The sequence below is a fragment of the Rhinolophus hipposideros genome (genome assembly GCF_964194185.1).
Source record: "Rhinolophus hipposideros genome assembly, chromosome: 4".
In the NCBI taxonomy this organism is placed as follows: Eukaryota; Metazoa; Chordata; class Mammalia; order Chiroptera; family Rhinolophidae; genus Rhinolophus; species Rhinolophus hipposideros.
Genome location: NC_138050.1, coordinates 19,222,087 through 19,241,976, shown reverse-complemented (window position 1 = coordinate 19,241,976; position 19,890 = coordinate 19,222,087). Strand labels below are relative to the sequence as shown.

General features: G+C 36.4%; 1 protein-coding gene across 4 annotated transcripts; it reads left to right on the top strand.

Annotated features, from left to right (window-relative positions):
- Nucleotides 1-1,884: 1,884 nt before the first annotated feature.
- On the top strand, nt 1,885-18,968 carry SPRYD7 (SPRY domain containing 7). Of its 4 annotated transcripts, none has more exons than XR_013993204.1 (6): nt 1,978-2,804; nt 3,701-3,780; nt 6,609-6,725; nt 8,784-8,950; nt 13,649-13,751; nt 15,825-16,234. XR_013993204.1 is itself a non-coding variant. In XM_081046115.1 (6 exons), exons 2-6 carry the CDS (start codon nt 3,726-3,728, stop codon nt 15,920-15,922), a joined length of 540 nt encoding a protein of 179 aa, XP_080902241.1. In that variant the 5' UTR covers nt 1,980-2,804; nt 3,701-3,725; the 3' UTR covers nt 15,923-18,306. The 4 variants fall into 4 exon arrangements, 3 of the variants coding, with proteins under 3 accessions (XP_080902240.1, XP_080902241.1, XP_080902242.1); XM_081046115.1 differs by having other exon boundaries at nt 1,980-2,804; nt 15,825-18,306; XM_081046114.1 differs by lacking the exon at nt 3,701-3,780 and having other exon boundaries at nt 1,885-2,188; nt 15,825-18,968.
- Nucleotides 18,969-19,890: the final 922 nt, after the last annotated feature.

The window sequence follows — 19,890 nt, the reverse complement described above, 5'->3', positions numbered from 1 at the left end:
TATTACTCTAAGAAAAAATTTTGGCATAATAGTTGATTAATGAGTTTTTAAGAAAGAAACCATTTATATGACCCAGTAAGTACAATGTAAAGTTCACTAACAGGAGATGTCTGGCTAGCATAAAAACTATTAAAGAAAATCCTGAGCATGACATTACATGCAACTCGAAAACACATGCTTTACATTATTGTCCTATCAGTTTTTGGGTTCTTGGTGTAGGTCACTGAAGCAGACAGACCTTTTTTTCTTTCTTTCTTTTTTTTTTTTTTGGTAAAGTAGTCATTCTCTGTTATTGCTTTTGACTTAGATAAACGACCTTCTAACTAACTATTGGGAAACTTTGTAGGCTTTATTTGTGATTGTTATTTAAAGTGATAGCTGTGAAAGACTGTCAAAATATCTTCAGTGCTGTGCTTTTCAAAAAGAAAGGATAATTCCTTTGAAAATTATAATGAAAGGATAATAGAATTCCAGATATACAAAGGAATAAGGTCTGCCAGCTCATGGATGGCATTCATCTGCCAAGACAGGGAAGTCCATTTCAGGAGCTAACCGGTTTTGCTTGCTTCACACTGCTAAGTACACTTGAGTAGCTACAATGGGGGCAAAGTGCACTGGGGAACACTCCACCAGATAACTTTTCTAGCCAGGAAAGACTATGGCAATTCTGCCTCTATAGTAATGGCCAATTCACAACCGTCTAATAGTCTGGCTTTTCATTGAAGATGTGACTAACCTAAATGACCTGAATGTTTATTACACATTTAACACATGTTCTACTTTGAATCATATTTCTGAACAAATGTTTTACCTTATAACAACTAATTTTATTTTATTGTCTATACATGAGTTATGGCAGCTGTAGCCAATAGGGAGATTAATGAACCATACAAAAATAAAGTGCAAATCTGCATTTTGAACCGAGAGCACCTTTCAGAGGATTATGGCATGAATCACAAGAGTTAGATCTTCAGAATTGGAGAGGCAGCATGATGTGGTGGGGCGAACACAAGTTTAGGCATCATACTGATGGCCTTTGAATTCCACCTTGTTTATTTCCTAGTCATCTGAGGCTACGCAAGTTATTTAATCCCTCTAGGCCTAATTCTTCATCTATAAAATGGGACTATCCACCCTGAAACCTTTCAAGAATCCAATTAGATACGTATGTGAAAGAGTGCCTGCCTCACAGACAGGCAGAAACATTTTCTCTCCAACATTCTATTCAACTCTCCCCTCCATCCCAATGCGGGGGACGAGGGGGGAAACTGGAACACCAACACTTCTCAATAATAGTCAAGGATTTCAGTAAAAGAAAATTCCACGTGTAAAATGTTACAAGAAAGTACTTTATAGACAGTTTATAGGCATCCACAGTATTATTCGTGGGGCCTGTCCGTCTATTTAGGATTTGGGGAAATTCTTCAGACACCAAGCCACGGCAGAGGGATGGAGGCTCTCGGTGGAGGCCAAGTTCTCCCAGCGCTGGGCGTGGGGGTAGTACCTTGGGGTTCTTTTTTGCAGCTCCCACTCCCCTAGCCTGATTTGTTTCCGTCAATTCATCACTAAAGATACTGTCGAAGTGGGAGGGGCACAGTTTTTAAACACAGCATCTGAGGACCCCTGAGTATGCAGAGGACGCAGACACCCACGCGGCCCTTCAGCACTGAAGTGCACACGCTAGGCCGCACGAAGGGAAAATGACCGAGCGCGCAGGCGCGTCCCCCTCCCGGCATCCCGGCCGCCACGCCCCGCCCCGCCCCGCCCCTAGCCCCGCCCCGCCCCAGACCCGCCCCCAGCCCCATCGCCCCATCCCGGCCCGGCCCCGCCCCCAGCCCCGCCCCCAGCCCCATCGCCCCACCCCCGGCCCGGCCCCGCCCCACACCGCCGGTCGATCCTCCGCTCTCCCGCCCGGGCCAGCTTCACCTCAGCCTGCGCTGCGCCCTCCCTGCCTAGGGCGTCGCTGTACCGGCCTCCGCGCTCCACACGCGCACACCTCCCGTGCTCGGGCGGGGGCGGTGTCGCCGCGGTGTAAGGGCGGCCGGCGGCAGCGGCAGCGGCAGCGTCGGTGGTCCCTGTGCGATGGCTGCCTCGGTGTTCTGCTGCCTGCGGTGCTGCAGAGATGGCGGGACAGGGCACATTCCTCTGAAGGAGATGCCGGCCGTGCAGCTGGACACGCAGCACATGGGTAAGGGCCCTCCCGTCCCCACACCCAACGGCCCACCCCGAGTCGGGAACCTCCGGCTGGGCGCGGGCAGGGCGGGGCGGGAAGGACCCCTCGCGGCCGTGCCCCGCGGGGCGCCGCCCCCCGCCCCGCCCCGCCCCCGGCGACGCTGCCTGGACCCCGTTTGGTCTCGCGGATCTCCTCCGGACGCCAGGCGACTCCACCTGGCCCGGTGCCTTGTTCGAGGCGACGCAGCCCCGACAGCTCCTGTCACCGGGAGCTGGGTGTGTGGCTCTACCATTTTCCCAGGAATGTCCTCCGAGCTGCCGCCTCCCGAGACGCCTCCCGCGTCCCCAGGCGAGGGCCGTGGTGGCCCTCCTCCCGTGCCCCGTGCCGAGCTCCAGTCAAAACCTGCACGTTTCGAGGGCTTGTGGTCCGATCACCGCGCCTTCCGCCCTGACACCTCTCTTTAGCCCATCATTTATAGGTTGAAGCTCGTTTTATTCGAAGTCATTTTCCCCTCACCTTACAACGTCAAAACAAGGCAAATTGCAGAAGCCTGGAGTTGCAACCCTGGTCATAACCTGACTTTTCAGCTGAAACCTCCCATTGCCCGACTCCTCCTTAGTCACGGTTAAAGGTGGTGCAATTTAATCTGACTCGCCTCTTCCCATCAGGTCAAGCGCTTGCAAAATAAAACGGCGCTTTGCTCCTTTGCATCTTTTCCTCCCAATTTCAAGTGATCATGTAACTTCTTATCCATTAATTACGTGCTTCCTCTTCCCTCTGTAGCCTCTTTCACCACCGTATTATTTCTGTTCTTACTTTTCCCATCTAGCTCCCTGCTTCTGGAGTATGCTTCTAGGAGAGAGTTCCTACTATATTTTAGTTAGAGTACTGTCTTTTTGTGTATTCTAGTCTCAATATACTTACGTATCGTCGATTTTTCCCACATCTCTCATTGGCTAAAGGACAATACATTGAAATTACAAAAGCAGTTCTTAATATTTATAGCAAAACCCTCTCCTGCCCACATTCTTTATAATTCTGGAAACACTCTGCCCATTATACTTTTGTATTTCTATAGCATAGACCAAACCCCAAATGTGATAATTGTATACCATTTTGCACCTGGGTATTTATTCTTAATTCACGGATTTCCCAAGTGTAATACAGACCCTTAGTACATAAATATATCTGTATATGTATATGTATACTTCTTTAAATTATTTCTTATTCGTTTGTTTTAGACAGGGATGTTCAACTCCTAAAATTTCCCGCAGAAAATGTTTCCATTCATTTATTCACTCAATTGATATTTATCGAGTAACTATCCATCAGGTGGCAGGCATTGTTTTAGGTGCTGGGAACACAGTAAGGGAAGACCATATTTAGTTCCTGGAGCTTATGATCAGCTTTAGCTCTTTCTGTCTACTGCCAAATGCAGTTTGCTCTTTTAAACATTTCTTTTCTCTAGTCGGTTCTCAGTGAAAAGCTGCTCAGTTGTACTCATTCCACTATGTTCTTTTTCCAAAGCTGCCCAGCAACTTTCAGTAGAATAATGCCATCCCCAAACTCTCTACCTGCATGGACATTTTTTCTTAACCTATCTTCTGGTAAGTTCAAATTCTTCAATCACAGAAGAAACATGATTTTAGAAACTGAGTAACATGAAAGAGAGGAAAGGCTTGTTGAGTTAGGAGTACCTGTATGTGTCAAGGATAAATTCATCTGAAGTTGAAAATATGAGCAGCATACTGAGCAAGTATGCATGTATTTGGATATGTGAACGGTTATATTAGATAACCTAAAGAATGTGATTTTTAAAAAAATAAAATAGTCTGTGCATTTCATATCCAAACTAATGCTGTCTCTTTCAAAGTTGTCACTTATTTTGGTGATGCTGCATAAAACCATTTTGGAATTCCTCTCTTGGCATAGTGTTTGTGAATATTTTCATTTTGCCATATCTTCTGCATTTAATTGTGAAATGACTTTTTAGAAATGAATGTCTTCCAAGGTAGCTACATTGAAAGGGATGCCACTCATTTGGAAGTGTCTAATGTTTCTTAAAACGTACTCTTTGGCTGTGTTCATATGTGTTCTGACTGTACTCAAATTTGCCTTGACTTTCTAATTAATGAAACAACATAAATCCCATATATCCAAATATAGGATATCTTTGTACTTAAAAAAAGAAAAGGAATGAACTCAAAATAGTTTCCTAATGATTCACAAACACTCCAGAATGTTCCCTGAATATATTCATCTTTCTATATAAAACATCTCAGTACCTAGCAGAATGCCTTGGAGATAAATGTTAATGAAGTTAGAGAATAATACCATGCTCAGAGTTGGTACTGTGGTTCCAACTGAGAGTAGCCTGTATTGTATTGAGGGCCTTCTGATACTTCCATTAACTTAGCACCTTAGGATGATATCCAAGATAGTAAGTTACCTACTATACAAGCTTCTTATTAAAAGCTTTTAGTATGTTGGGAACCACAGAACGTTGCCAGTTAAGAAAAGGAAAATACCATTATTTGCATAATTCTTTGAAATGTGTTTCACTTAGGATGCTTTCAGTTACAAGTAGTAAAAATTACAACTCAGAATTGTTTAAACAGGGAAGGAAATTTATTGGTTCACATCACTGAAAAAAATACAAAAGCAGCACGAGTTCCAGGAAAGACTCTGCTGCCAAGAGTTTCCTTTTGTCTATTTCATTTGCCTTCTGCTGCTTATTCCTGAAGGCTGGCTTCCATGGTAACTTATAGCCACTCCCTGGGCTTCCTCATTCAGGTCCACCACGAATGAGAGAGTCTCTTTATCCCTACATTTTCTGCAAAAGTCTTGATTGTAGTGGCTTAGGTCATATGACCGTTTTTTCACTCAATCACTGTAGCCAAGAAATGTGGAATGCACTGATTGACTTACCCTGGGTCAAAGCTGTACTCCTGAAAAGACTGAGTCAGCTTCCTTGGAACTGTTTTGATCTCCAGAGAGAAGTCTGTTGGGAGAGAGAAAACAGATGCTACGTGTCCACTGCACAGTGCTTAGCAGAGCATATTTATTCATTCATTTCTGTATCAGTTGTTCGTTAAGCATCTGCTAGATGCCAAGCACTACATGGTCTTTGCCATCAAGGAGGAGCTGGGCCCTGGGTGGTCTCCAGTTGAAATTGCTGGAGGCATATTTTGTAGCCAGATGTAAATTATTTATAAAGGTACTATCTCAGAATTTGAGGTTTAACATGTATAATGAGCAAAAAAATGGATGCTGATGAATTTTTAATAATTACATAATAGGATCTCTGTTTTACCTTATTTAAGAGAGAGTGTCTGTGATAGAGTCTAAAATTTGGAATTTTAAGTCTGAAAATTTTGCGTTTCTCTTACGTATTTGTCTCAAATAATTTTTATTTAAATATGACTTCAATAGTGAGTTAATGAGAGAACTGCCTGCTTGTTAATACCTCTGGTTACTATCCTCTAGTTTTGTTTCACCCCCTCTGAAGGAGTCCCATACAGTTCTAATAGCCAGATCTACTTGGCTTGTGCACTTATCACCAGTGAAAAGTGGCCACGCATTTGGGGAGTCACGTGCCGTGGTGTTATGGGATGTTTCTGACATATTAGAATTAAGTCTCTTTATGTTCTCTGATATACATTCTTTCCTAAATCAAGGTTTGGAAAATAATTGGTATTGGGGTCAAATTATCAAGTGTTTTTCTCACTCTCATCTATCAAATGTTATTTGAGCCTAATCTAAGAATTTCCACGAGAACAAAAGGCGTTAATGATGTCAAAAACCTTACTTACATATTTGCAATACAATTGACAGTAGCTATCTTATAAACATTTTTAAGATCCTAAAGTTAGCATTTTTCAGTGTCTGCTATTTCAGGAACAAAGTTTCCTTTCCATAGTCCGTGTACTCTTCACTTCTTACTTGACTAATGCACTAGCATAGTACTTTGTACCTAGTTGATATTCAGCCAGTTTTTAGTAGATTGTTTTAATTCATTTGGATTGAATTGAAAATCATACTAATTTACCAAGGTTTCTAAGTGTTTATGTTTTTATTTAAATGAAGAGATTTATGAAATCATCAAACTGATTTATTGGCTAAAAATTGAAGAAAGCCTGTTTCTATTTTTAAAGTATTTTAAATATTCAGTATAATTCAGAATTACCACAGCTTATTTGAAACTGCATAATTAAATAAGATTTCTTGCTACAAATGAATGTTAAATATATAAATGTTCTTTTGGAAAAAATAATGAATTAAATATTTAAACAATTTATCACTATTTCTATATTTCCAAGTACATACAGTATCGCTGTTTTTTGTAGACCAAGAGTTAAAAGTGAAACAGAAATTAACCTTGATTATTGGATAAGAAAATACAAAACTTTACACAATGTTTGTATTTTTTGTTTAGGAACAGATGTTGTTATTGTTAAAAATGGAAGAAGAATATGTGGAACAGGAGGTTGTTTAGCCAGTGCACCTTTACACCAAAACAAAAGCTACTTTGAATTCAAAATCCAGTCCACAGGTTGGTATAATGGTCATTTCCTAGTAAAAGTCCTAATCGTTCTAAATATTAGGAGTAATTCTCAATATACAAGAAAGATTAATGAGGTAATGAAAACGCACCAAGCTCTTACCTAGAAGATATTTTCTTCTACCTCTTGTGTGATTCTGGTTTAATTAGTTAATTTAGTTAAATTAGGCTCAGGTTTCTCATGTATAAAAGGGGATTACAGGCGCTTCCCTTCCTGCCTCATATGAGCTATATTTATCAAAGTGTTTTAAAGGCAGGACATACTAGATCAGTGTACGGCACTAGTGTTATTATTAATGTCATTAATTATTAATGGAAGCTAGGTGTACCATTTCATTTGGTTGAGTATATAAGGTGTAGACTCTCGCTATTTTACCTTAGGATAATATCAATTTTATGACCCTGAGTTTTTCTCTTACCTTATCTTAAAATGCTCTGATTCAGTGTTATCTGAAGCAATCAGCAGATTTAGAATTCTGAAAGAAGATTAAAATCTATGCTTCTCTTTAAAAATTTATGGAGTTTCTTGAGTTGTATAACAGTTCTACTTGAATATTATAATTAGTATAACAATTAGTTAACTTGTAGCAGTATTAAATGTAGGGAAACTTCTTTTTTTAAGTTTATTATAAAGAAACTTCTTGTGAAATACAGCATGAGTAACATAGGTACAACTAAAATGGAGGAAACTAAAGTGGGGTAAATTAATCCTACTCCTACCCAACTAGCTTGAATGATATAAAACATTCTTCAGAGGCTTGTTTTCTAATTAGTTTTAAATGCTGATTTTCTTAAGTGAGTGAAATAAATATAAACTGCCCTCCATTCCATTCTTTTATAAATTAAGCCACTGGCTTCAAAGTCCTTGGTTACTGAAATCTTCTGAAGTACACCACACCTTTTCTCAAGAGAAGCATATATTTTCTTGAGCCTTAAAGCTAACACAAACTTGGATGTGGATTTTCTGTTACGTATGATAACCTCAATGATACCCTTGGATCGAGGTGCTGTTGGAGTTTGTAGCATTGACCTCTCAATGAAAGCTTGAGGCAATTTTACCAAAGTGTATCACAGCACGTACAGTTCTTTAGGAGTAAGGAGATTCCATAACTGTCTAGAACTGTTGTCCTGTGAAATTAGCTGTATTACCTCTTGTCACTGTTAAAATTGTCCCACTTTGGAAGATAAATTATATAGTCAAATTATTTAGGACGACAAGAAGTGAAGTTTCAGACATGCAGCTGTGCGATGGTCTCACTCAATCCAGAAAAATTGATTGACAACATGGTTTTCAAATCTTCCATTTATAGAATTTGTCCTAACTGATTTTGCTAAACACTGGGAAGGAAATGGTTTGAGACAAAATCCAGAGATCCAGGTATTCTGTTTGGCTGGTTAAAAGAAGAGCTGCTTGATTTACAAGTCAGCTTAGGCCTAAAGGTTTTAAATTCACTGACTTAAGGTTGGATAACAAAATGATTTTACACTTTACCAATAATTTTCTCCTTTCCATTATATTGACCAAGTCATATGTTATTTGTCAAATGTTACAAATGCAAAAACTAAACACACTAATTTCTCACTTCTCAAAAGTAGTGCTCGAAATAGAACCCTAGGCCATTTAAATTTAATGTGTACGTTTTAAAAAACTTTTTTAGAGAAGAATAATAATGACAATAGCTAGTATTTTAAAATATTTACTCCATGCTTTACTTAGCCATATTTTTTAGTACTTACACCGTTCCAAGTGCTTTCCTTGAATTATCTTGCTATATCTTATAATTACCTTGTGAGATAAGTATTGCTGGAATCCACAATTCACAGGTGAGAATGCAGAGAGAGGTTAAGTAACTTACCCAAGGTGACGTAGGTACGTTAGGCTTTCAGTCTAGGCATTACAACTCCAGGGCTCACTCTCTTATATCCTAGGCTGTACTGTGTCTGTAGAAAACATAGTATAATTTGCAAACTACCTTTTAAAGATATTTTTAAAAAATATTAACAAAAAAATAGTCCATTATATTTTTAAGAATATCATTATATTTTTAGGAATCTGGGGTGTTGGCGTTGCAACTCATAAAGTTAACTTAAACCAGATTCCCCTTGGCCGAGATGTGCACAGTCTGGTGATGAGAAATGACGGAGCTTTGTACCACAACAACGAGGAGAAAAATAGGCTGCCAGCTAACAGCCTTCCACAGGAGGGAGACGTGGTGGTAAGCTTTCTTGTGGAGTTGTCTTACATTGTAAATTAGTAAACTTGAACTGTTTTTAGTATATGTAGTTTTGCTGGGGAGTCTGGTTTGAATTCCAAAGCACTGGGATTAGATCTAATAAGGTGGTACATTTTTTTTTTATTAGTTTCAGGTGTATAGAACAACGTACTAGACATTTGTACCCCTCACAAAGTGATAACCCACCTCCCCCAATCTGCTACCCCTCTGACATCGTATATAGCTGTTACAATACCATTGATTATATTCTCTATGCTGTACTCCACATCCTGTGACTATATATAGTATATACTCACATATAGTTATAGTTGACCTTCAGTCTTATTCTACTTCAGCTTCAGGTGTACAGTGCGGTGGTCAGGCATCTACAAAGTCTATGAAGTGATCCCCCTGATCAGTACCCCTCTGGGACCCTATATAATCTTTACAACATTATTGACTATATCCTCCATACTGTATTTCATATCCCTGTGACTATATTGTGACTAAGGTGTTACATTTCCAAAGAAAGCACTTGGTGTAGACACTGCCGCCTTACCTAACTGCCTTCTCCTTTCTAGAGCTGCCGCTGGCCAGGGATATCAGTATGAACCCTTATTTCCATTCAGGAAAATTAATGACAGCTTGGCTGCTGATCAATATTTCCTGCTTCTCTCACATCAGAGAAATCTTGGCCCACAAAAGTTTGCTGACTCTTATATTAGGAAATAGTAGGTATTTATCCAGCTAGAGATCTCTTAGAGAAAAGTTTTGAAATTTATTACTTAATTTGTTATGAACTTCTGTTAAAGAATTTTAACAGTACTTTATCAGGAGTGTTAGGTCCTCCTTAAACTTAATCTTAATTAAACTTACTTCACTTTCAAAACGCTTCAAAGAAATGGACTCGAAATCCTAAGGCTTTGTTTATCAAAGCCACCCTATTGAAAATGTAATCCTTTCTGTCTTTTCCAGATACTTCCTCTCCTACATCTCATATGGTGTTATCCGAGAACCTTATACACTGAGTTCAGGCTATTAGCTATTGATTGAGAACAGAGTTCTTGAGTCTCCTTTAGCAAAGGTGCCCTTATACACAGAACCATGGGTTCCTGGCTTTGGTACCAAGTTCAAAGGAATGTAAATAACAAGGGAAAATTTCTGATAATGAGATGACACAGACAAGGTAATTCAGGTCATTGAATTAAAGAAACACACAGTATTTTGGAGAAAAGAAAGATGTGGAAATTAAGATTTTTTAATTATGGTCTGATCTCTTTTCTTCAATTTAAAAAATATGAAGAACACTTAGTTTTTAAGTAGGTAAATTGTTGAAAGTTTTTTTTCCCTAAATTAACTGAAGAAAAAAAGAGATGAAAGGCATAAACTATTTTTAAAATCTGCTTTTCCCTGTTCTTCTTTTTGAATAGTTGGTTCTGTGTTTGTAGATCATTGCCAGATGTCCGTAATACAGAACACTGTTACTCAAATGGTTTTCTTGAAAGCGAATCTTAAAGTCAAGTTGATGCTGTCAACCTGTTTATACTAAAAGATGAAATTCAAACATAAGAAAGGATAATCAGTAACAAATGTTTTCCTTTGTTTACATACTAAACTTCTACTGTGCATTATTCTAGCCTTCCTCTTTCATTCATTGAGATGACTGATACCACAAATGGACAGATTTAAGAATGTCATTTTTAGACTGTCAGCATTATTAAATTAGACTTTGAGTTTTCATGCCCATTTGATAAAAGGAGGACTAGAAAAGGTGAAATATATGCATAATCAAGAAAAGTAAAACATTACCATATTAACTTTATCTTCCTAGTTCAAACACTTGAGAACAAATTTCACCAAATTGCTGACCGTGGCCTAGGAAAAGTAGAATGGATTATAAGACAGGAAAAACATTCTCATATGTGTAGAATTTCAGTCATATACCATTCTCTGAGGATAAATCAAGAAAAAGAAGCTTTCAGCATCCAACCAAATGATTATATTCATAGTCATCATATAGTACCAATCGGACCTACAGCAACACTAGGAAGGCATACCTGAAACAGCTTATGCATAATTTTTCCTTTCGTAAATAGTTTTGAAAAGTGCAAGTTACATTCTAAGATTGCATTTTTCAGTTTAATTCCAGAGAGATTTGATAAACATTCAATGCAATAATAATAGCATATACTTGCATAGCATTTATTACGGGACAGGCACTGTTTTAAGTGCCTGTCAGAGGTTAAACTGTTCCATCCTCATTAATGACCCTATGAAATAGGTAGTATTATTATCACATTTTACAGATTAGGAAGAGTGAAGTAATTTCTTGTATGGGGTGATCCCAGGGTTCTAACACAGGCAGTCTCATTTCAGAGTCTGTTCACTAAACCTGCAAACCATTATTGATAAATGCGTGATTATATCAAATCAAACCTAATTTCTAGATCATGTAGGAGGACAGATTAAGTTAGAATGTACTTGAACTAAATGCTGCTGATGGGGGCTGGGGTTTCTCATCCTTCCTCACTTCTTTCTCTGGTCTTGGGGTGTTGTATCCCCTGGAGGCTTGGGTTTACAACTTGCTTGCAGTAGGTTATGCTGCCACCAGGTGGTGGAGGCTGCCTGGGTGACAACCTACTGCTCTGACCTGTTGGATTTCCTGTAGTCCTATAAACAGAGAAACACCCTTGGTTTTTTGTTTATGTAAGTATGTTTTTGTTTTTTAAATGAAAACATACCTCTTTATTCAAAAAGCGAATCCTAGCCATCAGTTAGCTTTATTATTATATTTAAATACCTAAACTGAAATGAAATAAAGGCAATCTGTTTACCTTTCTCAATATTCCTTTTTTTTTTTTTTCTTTTCATTGGGGAATGTTAGGGAACAATATTTTTTTCCAGGGCCCATCAGCTCCAAGTCAAGTCACTGTCCTTCAGTCTAGCTGTGGAGAGCACAGCTCAGCTCCAAGTCCAGTAGCCGTTTTCAACCTTTAGTTGCAGGAGGCGCAGCCCACCATCCCATGCGGGAATTGAACCGGCAACCTTGTTGAGAACTCGAGCTCTAACCACCTGAGCCATCCGTCTGCCCCAATATTCCTTAACTTTCAATAAATCATTGTTTAACCCTGACTTTGCTAAGATTTGAAGAGAATATTTAATAGCATTTAACATTGATTTATGTATGCCTTTGATGTCTTAACTGGAAAGTGAGGGAGTTAAGATGAGATCATCTGTAAGAGCTTTTTCCACCTCTTAAAAGCTTATAAGTTGATCCAGTCAGAAATCCTTGAAGTGGTTGCTTTTTGGTCAATGAGGATTTCTCTATTGAAAATTTTCTGCTGTTTATTTTTAATTCTTCCAAGGAAAGCTCTCTTTTTGTCATCAGCTATTATGTAAAGTTTTAAAGAGAGTTTTAAAAGCTTAACTTTAAAATTACATGGCAATTAAGAATAAGTATTCCAAATTAAATCTCAGCTCTGCCACTTCCTAGCTATGCAGCTTTAGGTAAACTATTTAACCTCTTGTGCTTTAGCTGTCACGTCTGTAAAATGGAGACAATAATACCCATCTTACTGTGAGGAATAAATGAGTAAATATAAAGTGCCTAGAATTGTGCTTCATATGTAATACAGGCTATCTAAGTGTTTTCCAGCATCTTAATAATAATAATTGTTATTTACTGTGATTTTCATACCACTAATAATGTACAAAGTAACATTTTTCATCCCAAATTGTTCTTTTCAAAATCTTTCGAGCTGTGGTGTTGTTGTTTTTTCAACTTGGTACTAATTATAAATTACAGTTGATCCTTGAATATTGCAGAGGTTAGAGGTACCCACTGACCCCCTGCACAGTCAAAAATCTGCATATAACTTTTGATTCACCCAAAATGTAGTTGTCCCTCAGTATCTGCCGGGGGATTAGTTCCAAGACTGCCCATGGATACCAAAATCTGTGGGTGCTCAAGTACCCAGTATAAAGTGGCATAGATCACACATACAGTTGACCCTCTGCGACTCCCAACAATGGATTGAAAACAGTACAGGTATTTATTGGAAAAAAATCTGCCTATAAGTGACCTGCGCAGTTCAATCTGTGATGTTCTAGGGTCACCTATATATTTGGTTGTAAATACCAGCTTTACCTTAGTAATACACTTGTCATATTTGAAACCCAGGTAAAGAAATACAATATTATTTCTTTTGGGAAATAAGTTGTATGCGTATAAAGATACTTCTTCATGACTTGAAAACAATGACAGATAGCAAGCCCTAATGGTGAAAACTTCACTATTTTCCTCCCTTGAGATAAAATTCTACATATAGAAGTAGTGCTTCTGTATGAGTTTAAACCATCTCTCTGTTCTCAATATGCAGTAGTTATGTTATCTTGAATATTCAAAATATAAACTCCAGATCTCTAAATATAATACTAGAATTTAAACTGATACCATTTGTTTTACTATTAATGTAGACTCTTGGGATTTTCATCTCCTTACCCACACACACGCATCTCACCAATCTTTTTAGCTCAGTTCAAATAGAATTGGACCAAATTGTAAACCTGTAATGAAAGCTCTTGTGACCCTTTGTTTAATTTTTTGTGTTTCTGTGCTCTATAATCAGTGCTCTCTGACTGTTCAGGTTTTTATGCAACATTTATGTTTTTAGCATTTTAAATATTTTCTTTTGTTCCTAGGGTATTACATATGACCATGTAGAATTAAATGTATATTTGAATGGAAAAAACATGCACTGTCCAGCGTCAGGTATACGAGGGACCGTGTATCCAGTTGTTTACGGTAAGCTAAAGTATTTCTAAGTATGATTAGATATGTGTTAACTTTTGCTTAGCATTTCTCGTAACTTTATAACTATCATGCAGAAGTCTGGACACATTGTTAATAAGGACTTTTTTAAATAGGAAATGTACCCTCTAGGATATCACAGTCCTAATTTGTAGGACTAAGGAAGGTTTTTATTCCAATAAAAGGTGTATAAGTACTATATATGTTCTGTACAAGTGTGTCCTCCAAGAATTGGGTTACTTAAGAGATAACCCTTAATTAATTTTTATTATAGAAAATTTCAAACACGTTTAGAAGTAGAGAGAGTAGTATAACGAACTCCGATATATCCATCACCTGTCTTCAAATATTTATCAGTTTATAGCCAATCAGGTTTCATCTACCCCGAACACTACTCCTGTTCTTCCCCTACCCTACTTGGATTATTTTGAAGCAAATGCCAAATATTATATCATTTCATTTATAAATATTTTATGTGTATCTCTAAAAAATAAGGTATCTCTCTTTAAAAGAAAAATAGCCAGAGTGCCTTTATCACTCATTTTGCTTTATTTTTTGTTATCAACTGTAAATCAATAGGTGTGTGATTTTGCTGCCTATGGTTTTAGTAGATATAAAAGTATTTTCTCATTAAACTATGTAAGTTCTTAGATTTGAGCCGTAATAATAAATAATTAGTAGGTTTTTGTAGTACTTCCCTAGAAATTTAGCAGTGTTAGTGTGGACAGACTGGGGTGTCAGAAAAGTAAACAATAACAAATAGAAGTATTTACTAATGTGGTAATAACAAAAGCTTTGGTTTTTAATTAAGGTTTTATTAGTCTTCTTTCTCGTAAAAAATACCTTTCAGTGATTTTACCTTCTGTGTCTTTGCATGTAAAAGTGTATTTTTAAACCTGATTTAGGTTTTCTTTCCATATTGGGCAAGCTTAAAAGCAATTCTTTTATTTACTTAAATTAGGAAATATAGCTTAGTATTCAAAATACTTTAGCCTGAGAAATGAAATAAATATAGGTAGAATGACTGAGTTATACAAATGAGTTGCAAATAAAATTGTTACTTTAAATTGTTTATTTGATTCAACATTATTTTTAACATAACAAAGTTATAGATAGTAAATTATATATAAGTAAAGTATATTTTATAAATTGGAGTTGATAAATCAGCCCAATTAAGCCAAATATTTTAATAGTCTGACACTATCATAGATTAAAAATAAAACTTAAGTTCCCTTACCCTTTGTCCTCCATCCCATCCCTAATCGTCCATCAACCCAGCCATTCATGTTGTTTGTTCTTACGTCCAACCTATGGAGAGAAAACGCTGTGGAACACTGAAGAAAAGTGTTGTTGCAAAGTTATGACTTCCAGTGTAATCTAAGCTCTCAATATTTTTTGGCAAATTTTTTACATCTCTAAACATTCCAGACCTTCAGCGTGCTTCTTGAATTCCCTGTTCATTCTCTGCAGACGACCTTGCCCTCAACTTTATAAAGAAACAGGCTATCAAGAGTGAATTTCACCTTCCCTTCCTTACCCTCCTGAAACTTTTCTGGATCAACTCTAATCTTGCCTTCTTTCCATCCCATCTCAGAGCCTAGTTAACAGTATTGTGTCACTGTCGCTGTTCTGGATCTGACATTGTATTGTAGTTCTGTAAAGTGTCACCACTGGAGACTGGTATTTTTGTCACTTCCTATAAATCTATAATTTGTTTCAAAATGAAACTTTAAAAAAAGTAGTACATCTTAATTGCATAAAATTTAGGAAACACAAGTTGGCAAATAAGGAAAAAATGAAAACTATCCATAGTCACACCACTTAGAGATAATTATTAATACTATTTTGATGCATATCCTTTCAGTGTTTTTGATAGATAAATTTTGTTTTTCATTGTGGTTGTTTTTACCCAATAGGATCATGTTTTGTAACCTGGACAGTAGATGTGTTTATTCTTCTTGCCTATTGGTATTATGGTATTATGGTAACAGTTTATTTTATAATTACGTATTCATTCAAATTAAGGTGTTTGCTTCTAATTTAGTTTCTTTCTTTTTCTATCTCTAGTTGATGACAGTGCAATTTTGGATTGCCAGTTCAGTGAATTTTATCATACTCCTCCACCTGGTTTTGAAAAAATTTTATTTGAACAGCAGATCTTCTGAAAGCATTTGTTTTTGAAACTTGTATCTCTGCACTGTTAAAAGTGTTTACCATTTAATAAAGCTTTAACTGACCTATAGATGAAAATATATTCTTAAAAATATGCTTGTTAATGTTGTTTAAGCAATGTATACCACCTGGAAATTGTGATTTAAAATACTCAAATGTTTTGTGATACGAAATCAGCATTTTGGGCAGTTTATTTAATTCTTATTTAAATAAATATAACTATGGGTATGATTATCAGTATTAAGGGGAAATGTGTATATAGATGTTTAAAAGGGAATCTTTCTTACATAAAATACTTGTTTTGGTAGAGATACGGAGTTGGGTGAGTTTTTGTCATTCTGAAGTTTAAATCTCATTAACTATTTTAAGTCTGCAGTCCAATAATTTTGTGTCTCAGTGTCCTTTTCTACATAGTGTAAAAAAGTGACAGAAATTTATGTTATTGGCAACTTCCTTTTTAGCAATTTATTTACTGTAAAATGTACACTTTTCTTAAAATTTAAATTGTTTATTTTGTTTGTATGTCATTGCTTTTGATTTACTTTATGAAAGGAGATAAGTGTTTTAGTAATTGTTTGAATATTTTGTTGAAGACCATTAACCTTTTAACCTTTATCACTTCAGTACCAGAGTAAGTAATGGTTGATTGGTGTACACTGGCAGACATTTAGAATAGTATGATGCTTTAAACTTAAATGTAAATGAGATTATTCTTTTAAGCACTTTTATTTGTGTTTTCCTGTAAGGAATAATAAAATAATGGTAATTAAGGAATATTCACTACTGTATTAAATACATGTTCTTCCTGTTCTATTAATTATACAGTAAATTCATGTCATCCTGGATTATTTCAGAAGTTCAGAAATAAGTGAATCCTCTCCATGACCCATACCTAGTTTTCAGTAAGAATCCCAGTCCTTTAGTTTACTAACCTGAACCAATCACTGTACACATCTTTGGTACAGTCTCCTTTTTCAATCAACATGCAAGGGGGCATACATTTCTCTCCATTATCAATGAGGGAGCAGCATGTTGTACTGGGAAAAGATGGGCATTAGAATTGGAGATCTGAATTATAGTTTTGCCACCTAATTCCATTATCCCCTCAGGTGAGTTTTTCAGTCTCTCTGAGCCCAGGTTCCCCATTTATAAAAGGAATAATCACACTTGCTTGATAAGATTATATAGCTAGTTATATGAGGTAATATATATAAAACACCTTAATCATTGTAGGCACTTAATAAATGTAGCTTCCTTGTTGACTCTAAAGCAGTGGTTTTGGTACTGTGGTCCTCAATTCAGCAGCGTTGCCATCACCTGGGAGCTTGTTAGAAATGCACATTCTCAGCCCCCCCACTAACTCAGAAACTGCTGCAGCTAGTGCCCAGGAATCTGCATGTGAGCAAGCCTTTCAGGGGATTCTAATACCTGCTAAAGTGTGAGAACCACTGCTCACAAGAGAAATTCTTGAGAATGATTGCCTACTATAAATTTTCTAAGAATTTAAGACAGACTATTTTTGATTTACAGGCAAAGGACTCCTGCACAATATTTATTTATTGCTTATTTGGTAGATAAAAACATGGCAATGTACTCTGAAAATAGATATACTTGAGTTACGTTTATTTACATAAGTCCCAAATTTTACCTCTGAAGATACATAGAATTGAATTAATTGTATGTTTGTTATTTATGCTTTTTTGTCTGACTTTCTGTCTTAGTAATTTTAATTCATGGAAAACATGCTTACTTGGGAAAGTAAATTAAAATGACTACCATTTGCTGTCTTTATAATATTATCTACCTCTTAGTTATTTTTTTAAAAGCCAACCTTTTCTTATCATATTCTTTAATCTTGCAGGATATGCACAGTATTAAAAATGATATATGAGTTATGTCCATCGCAACAGTTGGAAGTCTAGATGTATTTTTAATCTGTAGGTATCTAATTCCTCTTAGGGAAACCACCTTTCCAAAACCTATAGCCTCAGTCTAAACTTGAGAAAAACATCAGACAAATTCCGGGGGCATCCTACAAAATGCTTGAGCAGTATTCCTCCAAATTATCAAGGTCATCAAAAACAAGGAAAGTCAGAGCAACTGTCACACCCAAGAGAAGCCTAAGGGGACATGACAAGTAAATGTAATGTGGGATCTGGGAACAGAAACAGGACAGTAAGTAAAAATTAAGGAAATCAGAATAAACTGTGGACTTAATAATGTATCAAATTTTCATTTATTAATTGTAACAATGTGCCATACTAAGGTAGGATGTTAACAACAGGAGAGACTAGGAGAGGGGATATATCTGTACTACCTTCTCAATTTTTCTGTAAATCTAAACTGTTCTAAAAAAATAAAGTTTATTTAAAAAGTTACATTGGGTTAGGAGAAATTTAAAAATAAAGCTTTTCATGATGCCAATAGAATACTAATACAGTATGTACACACAAGCTTAAATATTTAATGACAGCTAAAGGTAGACGTAGATAAGACATAAAACATTTTTGTATTTTAAAACACAAAGATCTGCATTGGTTCCTGGCTGAAGAGAACATTGTCCACTATCTTGATTCTGTATATTGCAAAAATCCATTTGTTCACACTAGTGTAGTTATGCATACTGAGACTGAAAATTAATAATTTATTATTCATATTATTATTTCAGTGATTTAAACATTGCAAGGGATTTGTAATGTTAGCTATGGGAAACAATGAGAATCTTTAAATAATCAGTTACATATTAAAAACCAGAAAAAGAGAATTTGGCTTTTAACTGCCTTTGGCTTATCAGTTAAGATTACTTGAATATATTTTCAACTTGAATTATAAATTATTATGAGTTAATTTAAGAATGATAGCAAATATAATTTGAATTAAGGTTTTTCTTAATCATTAGCAAAAATAGGTGCATGATGTTGCTCATATCTTTTTTTTTTTTTTTAATTAATTTTATTGGGGTGACAATTGTTAGTGAATTTACATAGATTTCAGGTGTACAATTCTGTATTACATCGTCTATAAATCCCATTGTGTGTTCACCACCCAGAGTCAGTTCTCCTTCCATCACCATATATTTGATCCCCTTTACCCTCATCACCCACCCCCCACCCCCTTACCCTCTGGTAACCACTAAATTATTGTCTGTGTCTATGAGTTTTTGTTTCTCATTTGTTTGTCTTGTTCTTTTTGGTTTATATACCACATATCAGTGAAATCATAGGGTTCTCTGCTTTTTCTGTCTGACTTATTTCACTTAGCATTATTCTCTCGAGATCCATCCATGTTGTCACAAATGCTCCTATATCATCTTGCCTTAATGCCGAATAGTATTCCATTGTGTATATGTACCACAACTTCTTTATCCATTCATCTATCGAAGGACATTTTGGTTGTTTCCATGTCTTGGCCACCGTAAACAAAGCTGCAATGAACATTGGAGTACACGTGTCTCTATAGAGAAATGCTTTTATATTTTTTGGGCTCATATCTTTTTTATTATATGTTTACTTCTTAAAATAAGTCTAGATATGGACAGCAAAAGCATAGCTAGAAATGTGAGTAAAATCTTTGACAAATCTTGACAAAATATGTTAAATCAAAACTTTCAGATAATACAAAAACACTATATATGATTGTGAGAAGAGAATCTGTAATCAAAACTGAAATTTCCCTGCACACAGATCTAACCAAGCATAGTACTCATAAATAGACTATAAATTACCTCTTATATCACTTTGCATTATTTATGCAACCTGGCACAGAAATACTGTTGGGAACTAACTGGGCTGTTAATGTGAATGAGTGGAAACAAAATAGTAGAATCAGTTAACTATTGCTCTCCCATTTACTGGATATGAGACTCCCTTTTAACTTGCTCTTTTAAAATAACTGGGACCAAATTATTAGGTTGGTGCAAAAGTAATTGCGGTTTTTGCGGTTCCTTTCAACCTTCTAAACT

What these genes read in the sequence shown, in the direction of transcription:
- SPRYD7 (XM_081046114.1), top strand. Translation starts at nt 2,083, where the DNA reads ATGGCTGCCTCGGTGTTCTGCTGCCTGCGGTGCTGCAGAGATGGCGGG. An exon ending in GCTGGACACGCAGCACATGG is followed by an intron (nt 2,189 to 6,608) that starts GTAAGGGCCCTC and finishes TTTTTTGTTTAG; the next exon opens with GAACAGATGTTGTTATTGTT. An exon ending in ATTCAAAATCCAGTCCACAG is followed by an intron (nt 6,726 to 8,783) that starts GTTGGTATAATG and finishes TTATATTTTTAG; the next exon opens with GAATCTGGGGTGTTGGCGTT.